Raw genomic sequence first — 22,769 nt, 5'->3', positions numbered from 1 at the left:
ACAATACGCGCTGTTATATTTTACTGAAGTCTCGTCTATGTAGAATTATAATCTATCCATAGATTAAAATATACGTACATCACAATATATCGAGTTTGGTAAGCCAGTGACAGTAGGTACAGCATTTTTTTTAAATTAGTTTTGTCATTATTTGTATTTTTCACCAACAACCCTACCGCAGAACAGATTAATAAAATATAGAATTCCGATAGGCTATATCCCAATACACTACATTTTGACGCAGGGTTTTAAATGTGTGAGGGTCCTACGAAAATGAACGACGCATTATAGACGTGCAGTAGTGTGTTGCAACCTTCAAATATACCAATATTGAATAAGCGTCAATGCATAAAACGAGAGCAGTTGTCTGGACGAAATACAAGCGTATTTTTAACGTGTTTAAGTTCATCCCATTTCTTCCACACTCGAGATGGGTTGCCTATTTCTCCACACCCGTTAGGTATTTCAGTTCCCATTTTTTCAAGTTCCCTGATACCTACCAAAAAATAGTTATAGCTTCTGTCACCGAATAACTCTTGATGTCGCACTTTTGAGGCAATGGAGATGACATTCTAAAAACTAAATCAATGGTGAATGACTAATTTTTGTTAGAATTAAATTTTTTGCTTCATTTTAGAAATATACATAATAAAACATGAAAACAGGATTCATTCTGCACACTTTGTATTCTACGAGTACTTACTCCAGTTCAAAACCATCGGCAAGTGTCTCATTCATACTTTTGGCCAAGCAACCTCATTATTATAATCCAGATTCTTAATCTCGATTTACTCATAATTACTAATCATAATATCTTAAGATAAGATAGAGCTGGGGTGATTTATTGATCAGGGGACATATTGAACAAAAATAAATAATCAATGACCACTGATAGAGAAGTTTTTAATTAAATAAACACCTACCTAATAAATATTTAATTTCCACATTTTGAAACTTTTATCTTCTCTGTTTTTCTTTATGGTGGACCATAAAAGAAAAAAAAGACATAATATTGAAGCATTTGTGATGTGCACACTGATTCCATGGATGGAAAAGAAAATGAATGTTTTCATTCTAAAAAAATATAAACTTGAAAGACCAGCTTTTTAAAATAACTTCAAAGAGTCTGCAAAGATTGATGATGGTGATGGTGATGACATGATGGTTTAACAAAGTAAAGGGTGTTATGGGTCTCTCTATATCTTCAGCTTTGTGGAATGCAAGGATCGCTAGAGCGGCATGACTATGTGATTTGAAAGATGTAACTCTCTTCTACAGTCTATAATAAGGGACACACACGCAAACAAAGAACTTCATGTGCACGGGAAGAAAAGGTATCTACGCACTGACTTCATGATACTACTACTTTTTTTTGGACAACTATGTTCACTTGATCTATGAATGTATTATTTGTGTCAAACATATTTCTATGAGATGTATTATAAAAAGTTTATGTTGCATTATACAACCTATTGTAGAGTTAGACGTACCTGATATTTTACAAGCAGATGAAAGTGTATGTTTTCAGTTTATGATAAAATCTCATTATGTCTTTAAAGTCCACGAAGAACGGTGATATTGTGAAATAATGTCTAAAAATATTAATTGGATTGCTTTTGAGTATGTAGAAAAACTCGAATTATACCTACTGACAAGATTCTCAAACTGATCGTCTGCCCCAATTATGGATAGAATAGAATAATTTATATTTTTAACGGACATTTTAGTCGACAATCGTTGACAGTTGGGTCGTAAGAGGGCTCGCACATCAGAACTCGCCGCATGCGTCTTAACACGAATTCGTCGATGTGACGTCATCGTAAACCAAGAAACAAACGTTATCAAATGGAGCTTCGCAGATTGGCCGACGCTGCTGCATGCGTCGAGTTGCGTTGGCCAGAGCCTGCATGTCGACATCGGCCAATATCGACTCCGCGCATGCGCACAGCCGCACAATAGGCCATTTCTCTCCAGAATGTCGATGTCGCTAAGCAGATGTGCGAGGTTGTATCATGGAACACCGGCTGCCCGTTCTCGGAAGTTTTGATTTATGGCAGTCAGGCACGCAAGGCGAGTTGTGATGTGCGAGCCGGTTAAAACGTACAATAATTAACGACCCAACTGTCACCTGTCAATTGAATCGTGCGCAAAAATATGAATTATACTACTTTGGTTACTACTCTATGGAACGCAGGGATGAGCAGACGATCGGTGTGAGATTATACCAGTGTAGTTTGGAGCTTAGCTATATTAATATTAAAAAAATAGTGACCCTTTTTATATTATAATAATGGTCCAGTAATGAAGCAGTATTATTGGATATGGATTAAAATAAATCAACTTTGTAGTTTTATTTAACGACTACCAGTAGTGATTTCTATCTGTAAGTGGTATAATTTATTATTAATAAGATATTTATGTAATAGAGCCAAAGCTTCATAATAATTATTATCGACTTTGAAAGATGTAATTTAGATTTTTCTTTGGGTTTAAATAATAAGTGATCTAAAAGGCAAAATAAAGATACATTGTATGTACGTTATAAAACTGTTCCAATATTAAACTTAGGTTAATTTATGGAATTAATGTCTTGTATTTTGATGGTAAACTTATGTTATGTACCTCTGTTGGACAATAAACAAATAGAAACATTTATTATTATCAATGCAGGTATACCATTTTTTTTAACAAATCCGTAAAAATCATTCAATTTTGTACTTCAATGTTTCAATCACAGAAAAGATTGATAAATAGAATTCCGATAGCCTATATTCCAATACACTACATTTTGACGCAGGGTTTTGAATGTGTGTTCTATGAAAATGAACCAGGTATTATAGACTTACTGATATAAAAACCAATTTATTAATTATAATGCACTTCAAGGTCTTGTCTATTTTGTATTTTAATTTTGTGCCTCCTGTAAAATTTGATTTGTGTGGATTACGCCCCCTTTCTTTTCCACAGTCAATATCTTTTCCTGAATATCAATCAATTTAACGATGTTTTTCATCGGCGATGAAGTTTTGGTGAACCAAAAATATGATTGTGAAAGATTTATCAGTGGTAAAGAAAAATAAATAAAATATATATTTGTGTATTATTACAATATATTTTCAAAAATATATACAGTGTTCATTATCAATAACTAACAATATTTCATTTAAAATTACAATTTAGACTTAATGGGTAATTTGTGTAACGTCCGGGGCAGCTATGCAGGCAATTCTCTCGTCTTAATACCAAATAATACAGATGATTTTAAAATTTAACAAAATTGGACATTTTGTTAATATAATTATTATTCCCCTGCCAGTCAAATGTTTGCCCGAAACACATCAGTCAAAAAAGCATTATACAGTGTTTGCACTATAATTGACTATTTTTTTTACAAAGACAATAAAATGATAGAATATCTTGGCAATTTACAATTCCCAAGCTAACGCATGTACAATAGTTCAACAGCAAAACTAAAACGGTTTTATAAATCATTAAAAGAAAGCCTTATGTCATTTACAAAAAATCATTTTGTCTGTCCATCTTGTAAAACGCATCCATTATTGTCAAAAATGAGATTTATAATAACAGAATAAATACACATGCAACAATAGTACGTCTAATCACATCGAAAATTAATCCACAAAACCTTCTAAATCATATTCATACAGCTGGAAAATATGTTTAGCTTTAATTTTGGTTTTTTAAAAGTGGTTTTGTCAAAGACATTGAAAATCTTTTATAGAGATGGAACCTAAATGTATGAAATTGAAGCAAAAAATGTACCTCTAGTCTACGGATTAAGTTAGCTACAAGTGACTTCCCAATGCATGTTCATTTGAAGAGAACTTCACACTTACTATGACATTCCACTATAATTTCAGATTCAGCCAATAGTGAATTACACACATGATTCTAGGTGAAGATATTACCAAATTAAGCCTTGAATACTTCACAGGATTGGATAGTGTATAATTAAATTCAACGTACATTTTATGCATCTCACATATTGGCATATCAAAACAGACATTTGAATATAAAATTAAGCTATAAATACCTGTGGAAAGATACTTCATTGTCAGTTTTATCTAAGCTCCCAAAAGCAGTACATAGGTTATGTAAACAAAATGTATGCTGCCATTTTGTTTTTGGGGTTGCCAATAAAAGAGAAAGATAATGAACTTGTTACTAATATAACCACACGTATAATAGTTCAATTCGAAAACAGAACTGCCTTAACACACAAAATGCATATTAGACTCATTCTCTATCCGGAGTCCAAATTCGAAGGATTCCGGATTTATGAGGTTTACAAGATAGAAAGACGATTTTTAAAATAAAATTATGCACTATGTTGTGAATTGCAATTACTATGCACTGAAAGAATAATATTATGTATGTTGTAAAATTTGAACTAAGGTTTGAAAAATTTCACTAGGTATGAAATATTGAATTTATTACTTACAATCTAGGCCAGCTAATATTAATTTGGCCGGTTTAAATACTTCTGCATATAAAATACTTATTATACAGAAAATATGCTTGAGTATAATATGAGCAAATTAGACTAAATTTACTATATATTTATGATAAAAAAAAGCAATTAAAATATAATTCGATAAATAACTTTATGACTGCACAATATTTTTATTGATAGTATGCATGATGTTTCAAATTCATGGGATAAAAAACATTGTTCTCAACACAGTGATAAAAATTAGTAACAAAATAAAAAAAATCTTGTAGACACGGTGGAAGAGTGCTGAAGTCAACCAATCGATGGGTCAGTGCACAGGTGTGTTTTGAGTAAATCCACCATGAAATTTACATAATACGCATTTGAATGAGACAATGCTCATTATTTTTTAAAAGGAAGACGTGGGTGTTTTTATGTAACAATTTTGTTGAAAACTGGACATATAACATCTCTGCATTAACCCATAGAAATGTTGTAGAAGCTGAGACATTGGCACTTAAAAATTAATATTTCCGATCTGCACGATGCATTATTTCATCATAAGGCATTAAGAATGCCCCATATATTTTGTACTCTTTTTACACAATGCGTTATTAAAATATTCCTTTCAACAATTATACAATGGAAATTGTGATATTTCATTCGAACGTTTACAAACATTATTGATATTAAATGTAGATAGTTAATTACTTATTCAGTTAATCTCTCTATTCAAATTATTGCAGTTTAAAGGTACCTGGCATGACTTTACATAACAAAATGTGATACAGTATACCGTTACTAACAAAGTGTGATTAAAAACATCCATTTAATGAAAAGGAACTTGCTAATTTAGACAATGGGTGCAGGCACAGGCAGCTGTTCAAAAAAAATTCTGCCCTATGTTTCCAATCAATCCATAATAAACGTCGCCTACCTCAATAAATTGAAGTATTGTTTATATTCAGACTGGAGGCACGTATCAAAACAAGTATCGTTTCACAAAATCAAATATGTCATAAATATAATATTATAAAAGCACCTTAGTTAAAGAGTCATTATAAAAATAATACTTTAAGACCTACATATTTTTTAGTACTCGTAGATGAAAACTTAAATAAAATCAATTATTATGTATGAATCACTCATGCACACCATCAAATCAAGGAACTGCCGGTGTAGAAACAAATTCAAGATGCAACCTGCAGTTGGCTTTTCATTCGAGCGCCTTTGTGCACACATAAAGACACAGTGCTCCTCTATAGATATATGTATATGCATTTTTATTATCTATATGGGATATCAGTATTGAAAATGCTCAAGTTACAAGCCTGCTTATTTGTGCTCCAACCAACCACAAAAACGTGTTAAACAATGGTCAAAAGCATATACCTAGTTACAGGTTGCCTACACTAGATCGCAATCGACCATAGATAGCAAAATCAGCAAGTCAAATATCATTATATAATCTTGAAAACAGATGGCGCTAGAGTGGTGACCAGAAGCACGTATCAAATTATTTGTGAACTGCTGCTGCGTCATGTTTAATCATCTAAATAAAGATTTCAGAATAATGCAATTTTTATGGAGGGGAGCTCAATTAAGCTATGGAGTTGTTAAGCGTTGCAAAACTGTCTGCTTGCAAAATTAACATATTCGGTGACATGAGTTTGGCGAATAAGTCTAAAGTGTGAAATTTGTGAGGGGGTTTACGAGGCATTGCTCAACGTATACGGAAAGCGGATACTCACTGCACCACCCATGTCAGTAGCGGAGTAGTGAATTATTTGACTTTCGTTATCTTGGAAAGTAGATTGAAGACATTTCTTTTCCATTTTTATCTAGAAACCGACAATTTCAAATCGATAGGCACAATAACAAAAAAAAATAGGTGAATTGTATCATCGTTTACCCACACTATTAGCAGTGAAAACTGAGCGGTCCACGCGCACCTTTTGCCTCATCACACTTACAGTAGGCACTGCAGTTTATAAGAACACTTTGCATTTTGAGTGAGCGGTCGCGCTACTTGTCATGCGCGCCGTTCTCCCAACACCTTTTGTGGGCTTTGTGTCTGAATTGACTGATCAAATTGTAGTGTCGAGGATCCTATAGCACACAACATAGTGCAATACAATCAACAATAGTCAATCAATATCAATATCACAATATCAACACTGATAATACAGTAAAACTCTGTTAATTCAAAATCAGCAGGGCAGGAAATCGAAAAAAAATCGAATTATGACATACAAAATGTATGACAAAAGACTTCAAATTAAGTTTTTTTGTTCCATTTCTTCAAAATCGTTAGAAATAGATTTTTTGAATTTTCGAGAAAATTTTGACTTACTTATGGTGAATTTCGAATTAACTGTGTTCATATTAACGGAGTTTTACTGTAGTAAGGTATACCGTATCACACCTAAGACAAAATTCTCCGCAACATTTATCCTGAAACTACATGATAATTTATTCTCTACACTCTCACCCGTTCACGAGGTTGTTAATAAATGCGAAAGAATTGTGGAATGAATATTGAGTAAAATTATTAATAGCCTGTACACGTCAATAAGTAAATAAACCATAATTTGTATTTTATAAAATATGGCGGATTGCTTTCTTGTTTCAAGAAAAAGACATGTCTGATATGTCGATGCTCGATTGGTTATAAATTATCAATAAAAGAACTGGTGTGTATTGTTACAATATTATAGTAAGTTATAAAAATGGAGTACAAAAGCACTACTTATTGTTCCTAGCATTGTTAACACATCATACTTAATAGAGGGTTTGCGTACGCCATCGGTTTCACGTCGGGATGGGGCTGAAATAATAAAAAAATTGTTTTAATATTCCCTTCTTTGAACATTTGGTTTTATATAAAAGGTTTTCGGAGTTTTGATACGAATTTGTTTTATTAAATAAAACACTCAACTTTTTGCGAATTTATTTTTTATGGATAATTTTCGGAAAAAAAAATCATTTAAATGATCTTTCCGGGTTATCTTGCAGCTCAAGATCCACTTACGCATGTTTTTGATGACTTTTCACACATTTCGGGCTCCATGTCGGCCATAACATTACAGATGTAGTCCTTAAATGCGCACAAGAGTTTACGGATTGTTGGCACAAACACGGTTTCTTTAGCGTACCCAAACAGTATCAAATCACACAAATTCTAAATTAAAGCCAGTGTTCAACTTCTGAGCAAAGAACCTATTGCACGATGGTGAGAGAAAACTTCACCTCAATTTAAAATTTGGGAATTCACATTTTTTGTTTTTCTCAATTATGCGGTCGATTGTGAGTGATGCAATATAAATCAATTGATATGATTAGGTAACGTGGGGTTTTTCATTGTTAATGGCTTCCTCTTCACAATCTTAATGAAATCATATTATATTACAACTGAATATATGTACATGCTTTATATATTTTCTCAATTCTTAAACTCAATTCCAATGGGCCTATAGTGTGATCGACCACCAAAAAATCATCTCATAATTGACACGTTGGACGTGCTTGTCATTTACCATAGGAGTGGAATATTGAATACTCATTTTTTTCCAATCGATTTTGAACAATAAAAAAAAGTTCTCATACTAATTACTACATACTTTCATTTCAAAAGCAATAATTGATTAAATTTTCCTTACCACTGCCTTGTAGGATGTGAACTTGGGAATCATATCTTTTCCATTAATGTTGATAAAGGCTCCTAAGTTTTCCATTGTATCACTGAAAAAACGAAAGAGTTTCATGAATAGTAAAATAATATATGAAGATGAGATGGGAAAACCAAAGTCGAGGATGGTTTTTCCCATCAATTCGAATTTAAAGAATGATTTCCACCAAGCGACACCCCGGTAGAAGAAGAATGTCTTAACTCATATTCTTTTGACCATGACCGATTCAAATAGGATCATATTGACCTCTTGTTTGTTTGGAGGTTTGTATTAATAGATTTTTGTTTTTTTATAATGGATGTTGGCCACTTGTTCAACCTATTAAGCGCGACCCAAATTGAGGTGCATGTCAGGGCGCTTGTCGCCTACTGTCACAGGCTGCCGCTACGGAAAAAAAAATGTAATGTCGTTGTTCTTGGTGTTATTGTCTATTATCTGTGGTCTGCAGGTTGGGTTCTATTATCTATGTATGGCATGCCGCATGTATTTTAACGTACGCACACGTAGACACTGTTAAAATTAATTGAAATAAGCATGAATAATTAATAATAATTAGGATAATAGGAGATAAAAATCCGCCTTATCTCCGGGAATAAATGCTGGCATGCCTGCAAGCGACTGGTGGGGTCGAAAATTCTAGGCCGAAGAAGCAAACTTCTAATTTATAAAACAATTATAAGGCCAGTGGTCACTTATGGCTGTGAGACTTAGTGCTTAACTCAAAACGAGGAAAACAAATTAGTTGTCTTCGAGCGCAAAATACTCCGCAAAATCTTTGGGCGCACGCACCTCAATGTGGGTCGCACTTTAGGTTCATACTCTGACTCCAAACACAAATTGAAAATTAATATGTGTATTTGCTAGACCCAGGATTCGAACCTGGGAGTCATGACATTATAAGGCGCTCGGCCGTCGTGAGGAGAGCATTAATTTGACTAAAATATATGATAGATGCAGGTGGCAATTTATCAATTCTTTTTAGTTATGGAACCCTTTTATATTTTGCACTACATAACAGAACTTGAAATTTTTTGATACCTTAATATCAATAATCTGGGCCGGTTCTTCCAAGTACAGTTTCCCTTACATAATCTATTTGGGAAAAGTTGAGTCTATTGAATGCAAAAATTTAACTACATATTAGTATCTCCTTTCTTCACCTTTCTGCCACTTTGACCCTTCAGCAGGTTTCGGTTGATGTCATAAATGGTGAAAATGCTACATATTAGATGTTGCTGCTCACCAGTAATTTGGTGCTGAAAATACGGTGATGCACTTTCCACCATGGGCGACCTCGTAGCCTTCGTTCTTGACCTCGTGGCTCCTAATGATGTACTGCAGTTTGTTGAGCTCCAAGAATCTCTTGGTGATGTCGGGTCCAAACTGGCAGCCAACACCTCGCTTGCTCGGGGCCCGCCCCACCTCAGGCTGCGGATCCGACCACAGCAATTCACACATTACACCTGTCAATGGAGAGTTTCATAATCATTAATCAATTTAATTGTATTAACCGTCAATTCTTGATGGAAAGACAATATTTGTGTCAAAAGGAAAATCTAAAAATTAAGTTCAATAAGCCAAATTAACCATAAAAAATATCTATAATATAGTGAAACCCCGATTTGACTGACAAAAAAGAAGTATGTATAACAATAATGCACAAAATTCATTTCATACCTATGTGACGTCATCTATAAAAGGTAATGATTAAACCCTGCCTAACAAAACCATGAGATAAAAATAAAAAAATGTTTTAATTGAATTTTAAAAACGAACCAATATCATCTGCAATTAAAATTATTAATGCAATGAAAACAAATAAGTATGACTGACAAGATTTAGTGTGAACTATTTTTCTCGGATTTCTACAGCCAACCTCCACCTTATGTCACTGCTCAATATAGTTTTAAAAAAATAACAATCAATGGCATTTTAGAGATCAAATTATCGATTTCTTGTATGTGGATCAGAAAATAAATACATAAACCAGAACAAAACGTCAAACAGGTTGGGACTTCATGAATCATAGTCAAACGGACGTATGGTAAGCCTATACATATATCACCAATAATGAACAAATAAATCTGAACTGACAAAATATAATTTCAAGATAAAAAGAACTTTTTATATAAGGTGCATTGGGGTAATTCCGACAGAAATTTCTATGAGATGACTAGAGGTTATATATTTCGGTTAATTATTCAAAGTGTTTTATATTTATTGCCATTATTGTTTTACCTCTGTGTACTTAAAGAAAAGATGTATGATAAATATATATTAGATTCTTGAATATATAGTTGGGTTCTTTAAATTGAGAATTTGAAATATTGAGTCATTTTTTTTTGGTATTGGGGAAATTACGACCTTTTTTGGTATTGGGGAAATATCTTGGGGTAATTCCGAAATTATTCAAAAGTTGATTTTATTGCACTTTGACCAAAGGTTTACCTTTCTTTTTCGACCGTAATTACTCCTAACACAAAATATCATCAATTTTGTTATTAGTTTCCATAATCCCTAACTTTTGATACTATTAGTTCGGAATTACCCCAAAAAAAGATAGTGGTTCTCAACATTTCAGTTAAGTACTTAGGATTATAGGGATTGTGGAACGGGATGGAGCAGAGCAGGTTTATTCCCGGTTGTCACTACCAGTTTTGTTCCCACCGGTGACAAATAATGAGAAAAAATATTTTAATATGACACAAGTACGGGGAAAATCAAAGAAAGTGATAATTTTAAAAATCAATTTTTATTTGAGTCTACATTCTTATTTGCCTAACTTGATAGAACAATATTTTTTATAAAGATGTCTTTTGTTTACTTACTGCTTTTTGCACAACGAAATAAACTTTCTTCATACCCATACAATTAAATTAGTCAACATTATAAATGTTAAATCAAAGTTGGAACTTGTCTTTTTAATCATTTTCATCTACTTTTATGGCATAAACTTATAATTTATTCCTGCTAGCAAACCTAAAACTAAAATGCGGGCTACACTGTTAAAAAAATATAACAGAATTGCTTAAGACACTGTCTGAAAGCCTCACATATACATAATAATGATCTATTGGTTTGGTACGCAATCAGTCAAAATAAATTCTATCTTTATCATTACATAAGTAATATTCTTTTTCATCAGCACTTTTTTTTGTATATCTATCTTCTTCACTATAATGACTCTGGAACGTTGTCACTATCTTTTCTTTTGGTCGTAATAAAGGTTAGCTGCCGCTGTGGTCTCATAGTTTTTAAGAAGTTGATAGAGAAGTATGTTTCCTCATGTTTTATTATTTCTTCTATGAACCCAATATAGTACCTTCATTTTTTTTTGATTGAATATCTGACAAGCACTGAATCATTTAATTTGTAATTTTCCTTCTTCTTCTTGAGGGCCCTTTTCTTGAGTTTTGTATACTATATCTTTATTTTTCAGTTTTAGTAGCAGTTGTTCATCTTTGTCTTTTTCTTTTGAGTCTTCTCTAGTTGTGATATTTTTTCATTTTATAAAAACATCAACGTTGTCGTTGTCATCTCTTTCAATGTGTCTTTTCTCTTCGTTTTTTGTCTGTTTTATCCGCTTGATTTTCTTTACCTTTACTTTTTTTGCCAACACCTTTACTCTTAGTACAGAGAGAATTTGAATCGTTGTTGGTGAGTATCTTTTCGTCAGTTAAACTTTCACCATATTTCACATCTTTTGTTTTTTTGTGACCTTGATTCTTCCATGTATATTTTAAAATTATCTTCAGAGTATTAATCCATCAATACTTCAAAATCAAGATAATCTATAATATCAGAATCGCTATATTTGCTCATGATGTTGGATACACTAGTTATGCTGTTAAGTCAAGGCTGGTGTTACCGCACTTACCCAAGATTACAATAGGACGTGCAATAGCTTCTTATTAGGACGACGCTAAATTTACTTACTTTAATATTAATTTAATTAAGTATATTATGTACATCTAAACTAGATATAATTTTAGTATCTTTACAGATTGAGAATCACTGCCAATTACTATGAAAAAGTTAAGTGGGCTATTGTGGAATGAATATATATCGGAATAACCCCAAAGGGGTATTTCCGAAAAAAAATTAAAAACACAGCTAGGACATTGTGTTCCTCTCACAAATTCGTAAAAAACGATAATCTATCGTAAAAGCAATCACTTATTCTAATAACTTCCCAGAATTCCAAGATATTTAAGTTGGGGTAATTACGAATCAGCAAAAATGGCGCGAAAAACACTTCTCCGAAAAAACTTGATGGTATGCACGCATTGTTGACACTAGCGACTAGCGACGACTGACGAGGCGAGCACAATGAACATGGTGTCTAGACTAAATGTTGCCAATAGGAAAATATCGCTTCGATTGGTAGAATTTTTGAACTTTCGGAATATACCCATATTCGGAATTACCCCAATCACCTTACCACATTTTTGAATTTTCTGTTGAATCATATAAACTTGTAATAAATACTTTTTTTGTACTTGATAGAAATAGTGAATAAATATAAAATACTGAAATGCCATTTTGACATTTCATATTGATTTCCATAGTAATGCACGTATATATTAATAATTTAGTTGCTAAGACCCCCTTAGCAACCAATAATAGTGTTTTACTTTTTACGATTTTTTCCAAAATAACTTTCCATACAAAACAGAATTAACTGAAAATGAATTCAATTCTGCTTAAAGATGGCTAAAAGTATTAAAAGAATGCATTGTCACTGTGTTCTGATTTATTCTAAAAGTTTCAAATGTCTATCTAGTCGGGAAGTTAGTTAAAAATCGATTGCAAGATTTGGAAAAACAAGAAAAAATTTGTATTGGACAAACAAGAACACGAGCTAATAAAAACGTGGTAATAATGCACAAAATAAATTAGAAAATACATCAATGCTCGATACTCTCGTAACATTGTTACATAGTATGCCTACTGACATGATTTTAAAGTGATATTTACCTTCGGCAGGTGGCTGTCTATTCCTATCAATCTCCTCTATGTCCTTGAGTGTAACATTATCTTGGGAGAAGAGCCCACCGTGCATTACGAGCACCTTCTCGTTAAGGCAGTGAGCCAACGGAAGCCAATTGTACACTTCTGTGAAGAGGTCAGCCATCTGGGCAGAGTATTTGGCTTTCACTTCTCCTTCGAAACCGTATATCTGGTTCATTGTCGACGATTCATGGTTACCTGGAAATAATCAGAAACATAATAAGATCTGTTATCATAATGTTATAATCTTAAGTAATGCTTAACCTAGTGAAAATAGTATTTTTTACACTGAAGAATTGGTGAAATATTGTACATCTATACAATCATGACAATCGAAATTAGTTTTAACTTCGCTGTTGCATTCTACGGAGCTGAATTCAATGTATACATATCATTGGCGAAGGGTGGAGGTAGGCTGTTAAGATCCTCCATAAATAGTGCACATTAAACTTTTTCAGACATACATATTTGTTTTCATTGAAATAAGACTACAATTTACAGAAAGTGTTGGTTAGTTTTTAAAATTCAATTAAACCCTGAGAAACCAAGCCATAATAGATAATAGTCAAAAAATACATATCTATCTATAAAATATCTAAAATTATGCAATTAAATCATACATAACTTTGAATATTTTATAGATAGAATAATATTTTTTATTTATTATAGTTTGGTTTAGGCAGGGCTTAATGAAATAAAAAAATGAACCAACAATATGTGTAATATGTATTTTTAATCCAACGAAAACAAATAACTATGAATGAAAAAGTGTGCACAATTTTGTCGTATCGCCCAAATTAGACCAAAACTATTATGGTTTCGTTTAGGCAGGGTTTAATTGATTTTTAAAAACTAACTAACACAATCTGTAAATTGTAGTCTTAGTTCAATAAAAACAAATACATATGACTAACAAAGTTTAGTGTGCACTATTTATAGCGAATCTTAACAGCCTACCTCCACCCTTCGCCACTGATACACATATTATATCCAGTGGACTGCACACATCACACATATAAACAATACTGCTATAGATTATCCTCATCATCATTCATGGCGCAACTACTTCAACAACTTCTGTAACAGTCGTCCCTAGTCCGGTCTATCCTTCACAATCCGGGATTCCAATCACTCGTGCATCCTAGGTCACGACATCCAACGACATTATGGGTTTCCTGATACTTCTCTGCCCAGATGATTTCGCAACAAAAACGATACATAGTGGTTAGCCCTGTTTTGGATTATGTTGGGTTACCCAATGTTGGGTTGTGAAGTATGCAAGACCTTTGCTAGAATCTTTCGTTCGAACATCGGAAGACCGTTTTCAGACTTTTTGTTATTTACTGTATAAACCAATATCCTGATTTATACGAGAACTGGCTTCAGCCTTGTATATATCTTTTGTATATCTGTAATTGTATCTAATTTCTGTTTCGGTATTGTTGTTAGTGGTGACAATGGAATCCAGATATTATGTGAAATGGTCAGTTTTCTCGAATGAGTCATTTACATGAGTTGAATCCGACAGTGAAATGGAGATAAATCTGATATAAACATATTATGTATAAACAAACCTCTAGACATAAAGAAATATTCAGGATATAACAATTTGTAGCTAAATAGTGTGAAGATACATTCGACGCTGAACGACCCTCTGTCCACAAAGTCTCCATTGAATAAGTAAGGATTGGTTGGAGACGGCAGTCCGTTGAGTTCAAATATGTTCATGAGATCATAAAACTGGCCATGGATGTCTCCGCACACGGTGAATTTATTCTCATCCTTGATTGCTATATTTATTAGTGATGGTTGCTGCTGCATAAAACTCTTTATATCGACCAGGATCTAAAAAATATCAGGACAAATATTAAACATACAATGTCGAAGAAATCATAGGGTGACATGGGGCGATGAAGGAGTTTAAGTGATTGGAATGTGTTATTGTTGTAGCTTTATAATACGATGCCTTTTAACTAACTTATGCTACAGCGTTAGTGAGAGACTGTCCTCTGTTTGCCCGTGTCATATTGTGTGAGCCTCGAAAGGTTAATTTTTTTGTGTGCATAGTAAGGCAGAAGATTGACACCAATGAGGTGGAGTGTTCAAGTGAAGGAATTTATTAGTAAACCGATAATATCCAACCACAAGGTTTGCAAAGAACAGGGAAACTTGGAGAAAGCTGATCCATAGGTCTGAAGTATCTAAGGTGACGATTAAGGGGAAGTGCTATATGTAATTGAGGCGTCTATTTCCAATACCCGCCAAATCCACACGCAAGCAATTTTGGCAAATGGACTTTTTCTGTATAAGGAAATTACATGCTTCAATTTAACAAATAAAAATGCACGTATGTTAAAAAGTATGATTCATTAGGATTAAACAATAAATTGCCGAAATATTTTCGTTTTATAGTATACAAAATGCAAAACCCGTTTGGAGGTAGCGGAGTTTGATTGTTATCACAGGATTTGGCGGAGTTAGTAAGTAATCACTGTTGGATTTGGCGTCGTTCGATGGTAATAAATTAACATTTGTTTCAGCATGATACAGGGTTACCAGAAATAATTATGCAAATGCAAGTTTTAGTTTTAAATATTTTTATTGAATAAAATTGATTCCATAATAAAAATAATGACATCAAATAATAAAAACTATAGAGTAGAGTTATAGCTACAGGGGTTCTCAACTGGGAAACAAGGAAATTGTTACCGCCTTTTTGAAAATGTATACAAAATAACAGTTAATTCGAATAAAACAGGTTTTCACAAAAATAAAAAAAGAATATTATACTAATTAGATTCCTTATCATTTTTCATTGCGCACACGAATGTGTCCGCTGCCGCATTTGCGCGCGCGATCAATCGCGAGAAATCTCTGCTATAGACAATACTAGCATGCAGGTAGAATATTTAGTAGGTAGGTTTATAATATGTATTAATTTATAGGTGCATATTATTTTAAAATCGTTCATTATTTTAAAAAAAAAAAAATGCAATATTGTAGGTACTTAGTAGGTCATTTTCAAACAGATAGTTAGGTACATTAATTATACGCCATTTTATTTTAAACTTTAAGCTACTTGATGTTTTCATATTTACAGGTTTATTGTTTAAAACTTTTTATCTGCATAGGTTCTACAAATAGATATTTGTCTAAAGTAAAAATTGCGTAGGTATATTCTTTCATTACGTAATTAATTTGATATGCCGTCACCAATAATAAAAAATACCTAGGTACCTGCATATTACGTTTTGTAGATTTTCGTATAAATTTTAAATAAAAACGAATTTGAAATAAAGATAACTACCATTAAAAATACTGTTTGACTGTGTTACACATTAAAATGATCAACAAAACATAATAAAAATGTCAAGCAGGCAGTCGCAATAAACAATGGGTTTCTTTATCACCAACCAATTATTAACAATCAATATTGCTGTCAACTTGACCCTACAGAAGTAGCAGAATATTCGCGCCGTAAATGTGTATTGTTTCTTACTTTTAAAGCTTACAAAAAAACGTAATATAATCACCTAAATAAAAAAAACACAGCATTTAACAATATAACATAAGTAAAAAAAATCACACAAAATAATTGTCGCGTGTGCTAAAATTAGGACCTCTTAAATGTTTATGTTCACCAACATCGTTTCTTAAATATTTTATAAATTAAACTAACTTTATGTAAGAAACAAAACCATTTAACATAGTTACGGGAGAGTATTTTTTCACGGAAGCATTTCGTTTCAATCATACATTTTATTACTCTATTGGAAAAAAATCCTTTGTTTTGATTCACATTTACACGGTGTTATTTTAATACGTTCGTTTTAGTCGACGGGACCAACATTTATTTTGATTGGGGATAAATTCTTATAGGAATTTGTTATACCTATTCAAATTTGAAATACTTTTTATGGCAAACGTGCGTCACGAGCATTAGCATCTGAATACTTCTAAATTATAAGACAGTGTTTGCATGTTATTTTATTATGTCCTTTGTAATTTACAATTTATTTTTGTAAAATTAAAAGCTACTTAAATATAAGTTACACGATAAAACCAAAAACACCAGGTACCTACATAATAATTGACTGAAAAATAGGCACTGTCTACAATTATTATATTATTATGTAGGTTATTATTTGAAGATGAATAGTGTGTAAATAACATTTTTCACTGGCTTGTGGATTTTCTACAAGTAATATTTATATTTAAAAAAAAAAATGACCTAATAAATATTAGTAGGTACCTAGGTATACACAAAAGAAACTCAAGATAGTTATGTGTAAAAATCTTTTGGGGAAATGCGTTTATATTAATATTGTTTTCCGCCAGTGAGATGAATGATGATTGATGGAACTTAAAATAATTAATTATTTGTTTGTTTATGTCACTTCATCCGAAACATTTATGTTGCATTTGCATTGAATTATTCTCGGGGGCCAAATGACTGATACAATGTTAACCCATCAATGAACGTTTTTATTCACTAGTCTTTCGATAATTAAGTACTTATAATTCATTTTACAAAGATGTTGCATTCTTGAAAACTACCATGTATATATTGGCACACTGTACCTATATAGATCTGTATTTGAATAATCATGATAGTATAAATTAATAATTTAACACAAAACAATATTTCAACACAATTTGTTAAACACCCAGTCGTTCTCAAAATTAGAGGGAAATATTAAAAACTTCATTTACCTTTCATTGCGTTGTATTTCTTTTTTCCATAAACATCGTTACTGGATATGCTTCCGTCCTTTATTTAGAGAACTTTTTTGCACATTTTTCAATAATTCCGACATTATAACTTGGTAAAAACACGGACGAAATGGACACGATATTCACTGTTTGAGAGCTAGACCGCCATCTTGCATTACCGCGCAATGCAGAGCGCTCATTGGCTGATGAAGGATTTGGCGGATATGGGAACGATTTGCCGTCTGGAGATGGCGGATATAGGAAATAACTTGAAACTTTAGAGTCGTTTTTCCTAGGGATATAACGTATTTAGGAACAAAATAAATACACAGGCCGCACTGATTCTTATGTATAGACACGAAACAACCAAAACATGATTTTTTCGTGATTGTGGATTTAGCGGGTATTGGAAATAGACGCCTCAATTGAGAATTGTGCAAATTGGGTAAGTGTTGATCCGTGTGTACATAACAACTATCTGAAAAATCGGGCGCATCCATTGTTTGTTTTCCCAATTGTTGATAGCAATTATGAAGGTTGGACACCTTTTTGTAACCAAATTGATTCAGATTTATGTGAAGCGAGTTTAGATGAACGTGTTTTTATAAATTCTTAAATTTTATAACAATGTATGTATTACGCATGTGACACTAAAAAATAATTTTTTTCAAATATGCAATAGGCGTCAAAATAGCCAAAATTGAAATCTGTCCCAATTGAGCATGGATCAATGTATATTTTCGACAGTTATTTAAAGATTTCACCGTGGGGGTCATTTCACAACTCATTTTTTAAGGTAATTTAGTCTAACTGTGCATAACGTGATCCACGCACCACCATCTTGACGTAGATCTAACCGTTTCATTAATAAAGGTTGGATTTTCATACATGGATATAGAATAATATGTACAAGTTTCAAGAATATTCTGTCCAATTTACCTTGTAAGCATACTTTCTGTGAAGTTTCTTTTGTTTCTTAAAGGTGTCCATAAGGTCGGTGATGAACTTTAGGGTTACTTTATCATTTTCTAACTTGGGCCCATCATATTCATCTTCAATCGCTGTAAAATAAGAAAAAGAAACATTAATGCATGCAAGAGATTAAATTTACCATCTTTGAATACATTTCCTTTATCAACTTACAGTCCAGGACTTTTTTTATAGACTGGAGCGCATTGTGGTACTTCTTCAAACAGTTCTCATCAATAATGGCGTTGCATACAATAATTTTGATTCACATACATATATAGAAAATTAGTTGTTATATTAAACCTGGGAAAATTATCGATAACCGATATTTATACCTAGTAAACTTGGTGTAATAATGTAATAGGCAGTCAGTTTAATTCCAGGGTTATTATTCAACTTTCAGACTGTCAAAATGTTATTTATTGTCCAACGGCATAATATTGTCCTTTTATTCTGTGATGAAATTTTCTGTATCTAGCCATCTAAATATCGAAAGGTATTTTCCCGAAACCAGCTTCTGGCTGTCTTATATTATAATCGAGAGTTGTCTGCACAGTAGCTATAAATTAGGTTTAAGATTTATTTACATCTTTCTTGTACAATAATTGCATCTCTATGTAAATATTTAATTCTTTAAGCACGGTGTTCGTGGAATTAATTTTTATCACCTGTGCCGTGTACCGAGGACGAGTGATGAACGCTCTGCGCGCCGATATCGATCTCGCGAACATTATGAACGCACCTCGAACTAGAAATATATTGTCTCGAGACTGTTTTAAGGACTTAGGCTCTTGATACGCTGTTGCCTACAAGTGGATATTATGATTTACGCTGTACCACACCCATTTTTTTTACAAATAAACATCATTCTCTGAAAAACAAAAACGAGGTAGTTTTTGTGATTGAAACCGACACTGTCTCATATATTCATCGAGGGCCTGTTTCAATGTATATACAGTGTTTAACCTCGGATAGGAAAGATATTCCGAGAAGAAAAAAAGAATTTTAGGATACTCACTCATTGAATCTAAGTCCAGCGAATCTGAAATACATTTTTCCGGTTTATCAACAGCAATAGCTCTTTCGAAGGCCATTTTTTTGACAATCTTATTGCATTCTGTGAACTTTAACTTGGCATTCAAGTCATTTGGCTGCAATTTGGTAACCTGAAACAACACAAGTTTTATTAATTCTTAAATTTAAGTCACACGATTCCGATTTTGCTACTGCACAGCTGGTAATTAAGTGTAAATTTTTTACTATAAATAAATTTGCATTTTTTAATAGCCTTGCTCCGTAAATGTCTATATTACAGTGGCGAAGGGTGGAGGTAGGCTGTTAAGATTCACTATAAATAGTGCACACTAAACTTTTTTAGTCATATGTATTTGTTTTTATTGAACTAAGACTACAATTTACAGATGGTGTTAGTTAGTTTTTAAAAATCAATTAAACCATGCCTAAACGAAACCATAATAGTTTTGGTCTAATTTGGGGAATACGACAAAATTGTGGATACTTTTTCATTCATAGTTATTTGTTTTCGTTGGATTAAAAATACATATTACACATATTGTTGGTTAATTTTTTTAATTAATTAAGCCCTGACTAAGCCAAACTATAATAAATAAAAAATATTATTCTATTTATAAAATATTTAAAGTTATGTATGATTTAATGGTATAATTTTAGATATTATATAGATAGACATGTATTTTTTGACTATTATCTATTATGGCTAGGTTTCTCAGGGTTTAATTGAATTTTAAAAACTAACCAACACTATCTGTAAATTGTAGTCTTATTTCAATGAAAACAAATATGTATGTCTGAAAAAGTTTAATGTGCACTATTTATGGCGGATCTTAACAGCCTACCTCCACCCTTCGCCACTTCTATATTATAATATTATTATACTCCTTCCACTTCATTATATTATTATAATTGGACCAAAACAAATAAATCTTGTTAGGTGCTTATTTTTGGCCGTGACTGTACTATGGATTCATATCATTTGAGAATTAACAACTGATAACTTACGTAACAAAATCAAAGGCGTTTAAATTGACGAATCTATTCATTGTAACTCCTGCACAATCTGTCATATTATATGACACAGTATGAACACAGTAAAATGGTTAGGGGGGTCGGTTAAAAAAAATATCCATCATATTTTTTTTATTGAGTATTAAGGGGTCTTGGTTAAGGCTATACCTCAGTTGAGGCATGGTCTAAAAAGATCGTGGCTAGGCGATGCGCGGATTGTGCAAATGACACGTGCCAAACGAAATATAATTTGTCATATAAATCCAACATGCGTCCATTAATGTTCTGTTTATTGTTCTATTAGTAACAATAATAATATATTCAATGACATGTTTTCTTTTTCAAGTAAATGGGTAACGTTTTTTAGTCATCTTTACACGAATTAAGAAGTATTACCCCCGTCGCCATCACGAAACAAATTGACGTGTTCGCAGCTCGACGTTAGCTCTCCGATTGCCAGCGAGTCCAAAATTTCGTCGCACCTATAGATGAAAATTATTTGCCGTTTCACGGAAGTACCGTCTTAATAAAAACTAGTTGGCACTACTGACTTCACATTTACTCTGACTACTACTTATAGCTTTCCATCGCTTCCAACGCAAATAATGTATTTTTTCAGAGAATTTCCCCATATCTTAACACTCCACACTTTGAATATTAACGATGAACACCTGACTGCACGTATAACTAGGGGTGTACACTTACAAGTTATTACGAGTTGTTACATCCACGAATGGTTATCAAATGCGCGTTGCTTAATGGTCATAATTGTAAGTATTCGTTTGTCGTCCACATTGTCTTGTCAATCAGACATGTTGCATCAGAATATTTGGATGGCCCAGATACTGATAGATGCACCAAATTTAAGATTTCCGCAGGTCTTCCGGCGGTCACATATTGTACGTGTCCTAGAATGTCGAGAGGAGTGGGGCCAACCCGTTCATAGTCCAAATCATCGATCTAAAGTCACGAGGTCTTGACAAGGAATATTATATTTACCTAAATAAATCGTATTTTTTACATTCCTGTGGGAGGGGTCCGGACACGAAAACCTTCCTTGCGTGTGCGCCTGATTCTGGATGTATAATAACAAAGAATTAGATAGGTATACCAAAATGAACACTATGTTACTTACAAATTCAAAATCCTTGGAAGCTAATTTAAATTTTCCTAAAGACATGTAGGCCGCAGCTCTTCTGTAGTACCCTTTCAAGTATGTTTTATTGCATTCTATGGATTTTGATGCATCGGACAACGCGTAACCGAAGCATTCCGTTCTGAGGTATGCTATACTTCTATTTGCAAAATAAACAGCATTGGTTGGGTCCTTTTCAATGCATTTTGAATACAGACTTATCGCTTCGTCGTAGTGCTGATCTGAAAAGTGAGGTTATGTGAGTGTGATTTCAGAAACCAAATATTACGATATTTACGTATTTTTTTCGGCAAATAAAATAAAAAATAGCAGGTGGTTGAATAATTTACGGATAAAACTGTAACAAATGTCAAATAAGAGCACCGGGAACGTCATATACGGCCGATAATTAACGATCAGGCAACCTACCTTTGAAGAGGTCATTTGCTTCTTTTTTCAGTTTCTCCGCCTGTTCGACGTCCTGTGGTGAAACGCTGGTGGAATTCTCTTTATCTGAAGACATTTTTACAAACAATACTATTTAAATGCAACAATAAGATATATTTTATAAGTTTCACAACCTCAATATTCACAAAGTACTTGCAATAACCCAATAGTAATGTCGAGTGTTGCTACTTGCTGGTAGCGATGTTTTAAAAGTAATTATTACGGCAAGAAAACAATTTGACAAAATAACATGAGGGATACAAAAACATGTGATAAATCCAACATTATTAATTATTCAGAATTTTGA

At 32.8% G+C, this 22,769-nt stretch overlaps 1 protein-coding gene across 1 annotated transcript; it reads right to left on the bottom strand.

The window, feature by feature from the left end:
• Positions 1-4,905: 4,905 nt before the first annotated feature.
• On the bottom strand, positions 4,906-22,636 carry PpD3 (protein phosphatase D3). Its single transcript, XM_085947882.1, has 9 exons — positions 22,445-22,636; positions 22,016-22,257; positions 19,853-20,000; positions 18,805-18,926; positions 14,727-14,997; positions 13,120-13,350; positions 9,386-9,605; positions 8,113-8,194; positions 4,906-7,280 (listed from the first exon to the last, which is right to left on the bottom strand). Exons 1-9 carry the CDS (start codon positions 22,536-22,538, stop codon positions 7,221-7,223), a joined length of 1,470 nt encoding a protein of 489 aa, XP_085804008.1. The 5' UTR covers positions 22,539-22,636; the 3' UTR covers positions 4,906-7,220.
• Positions 22,637-22,769: the final 133 nt, after the last annotated feature.

The sequence above is a fragment of the Rhyacophila brunnea genome, unplaced genomic scaffold (genome assembly GCF_057557595.1).
Source record: "Rhyacophila brunnea isolate RB1 unplaced genomic scaffold, BYU_Rbru_1.0 scaffold_20, whole genome shotgun sequence".
NCBI lineage: Eukaryota > Metazoa > Arthropoda > Insecta > Trichoptera > Rhyacophilidae > Rhyacophila > Rhyacophila brunnea.
Note: the sequence above shows the minus strand (reverse complement) of the source record. Positions and strands in the feature narration are given on the sequence as shown.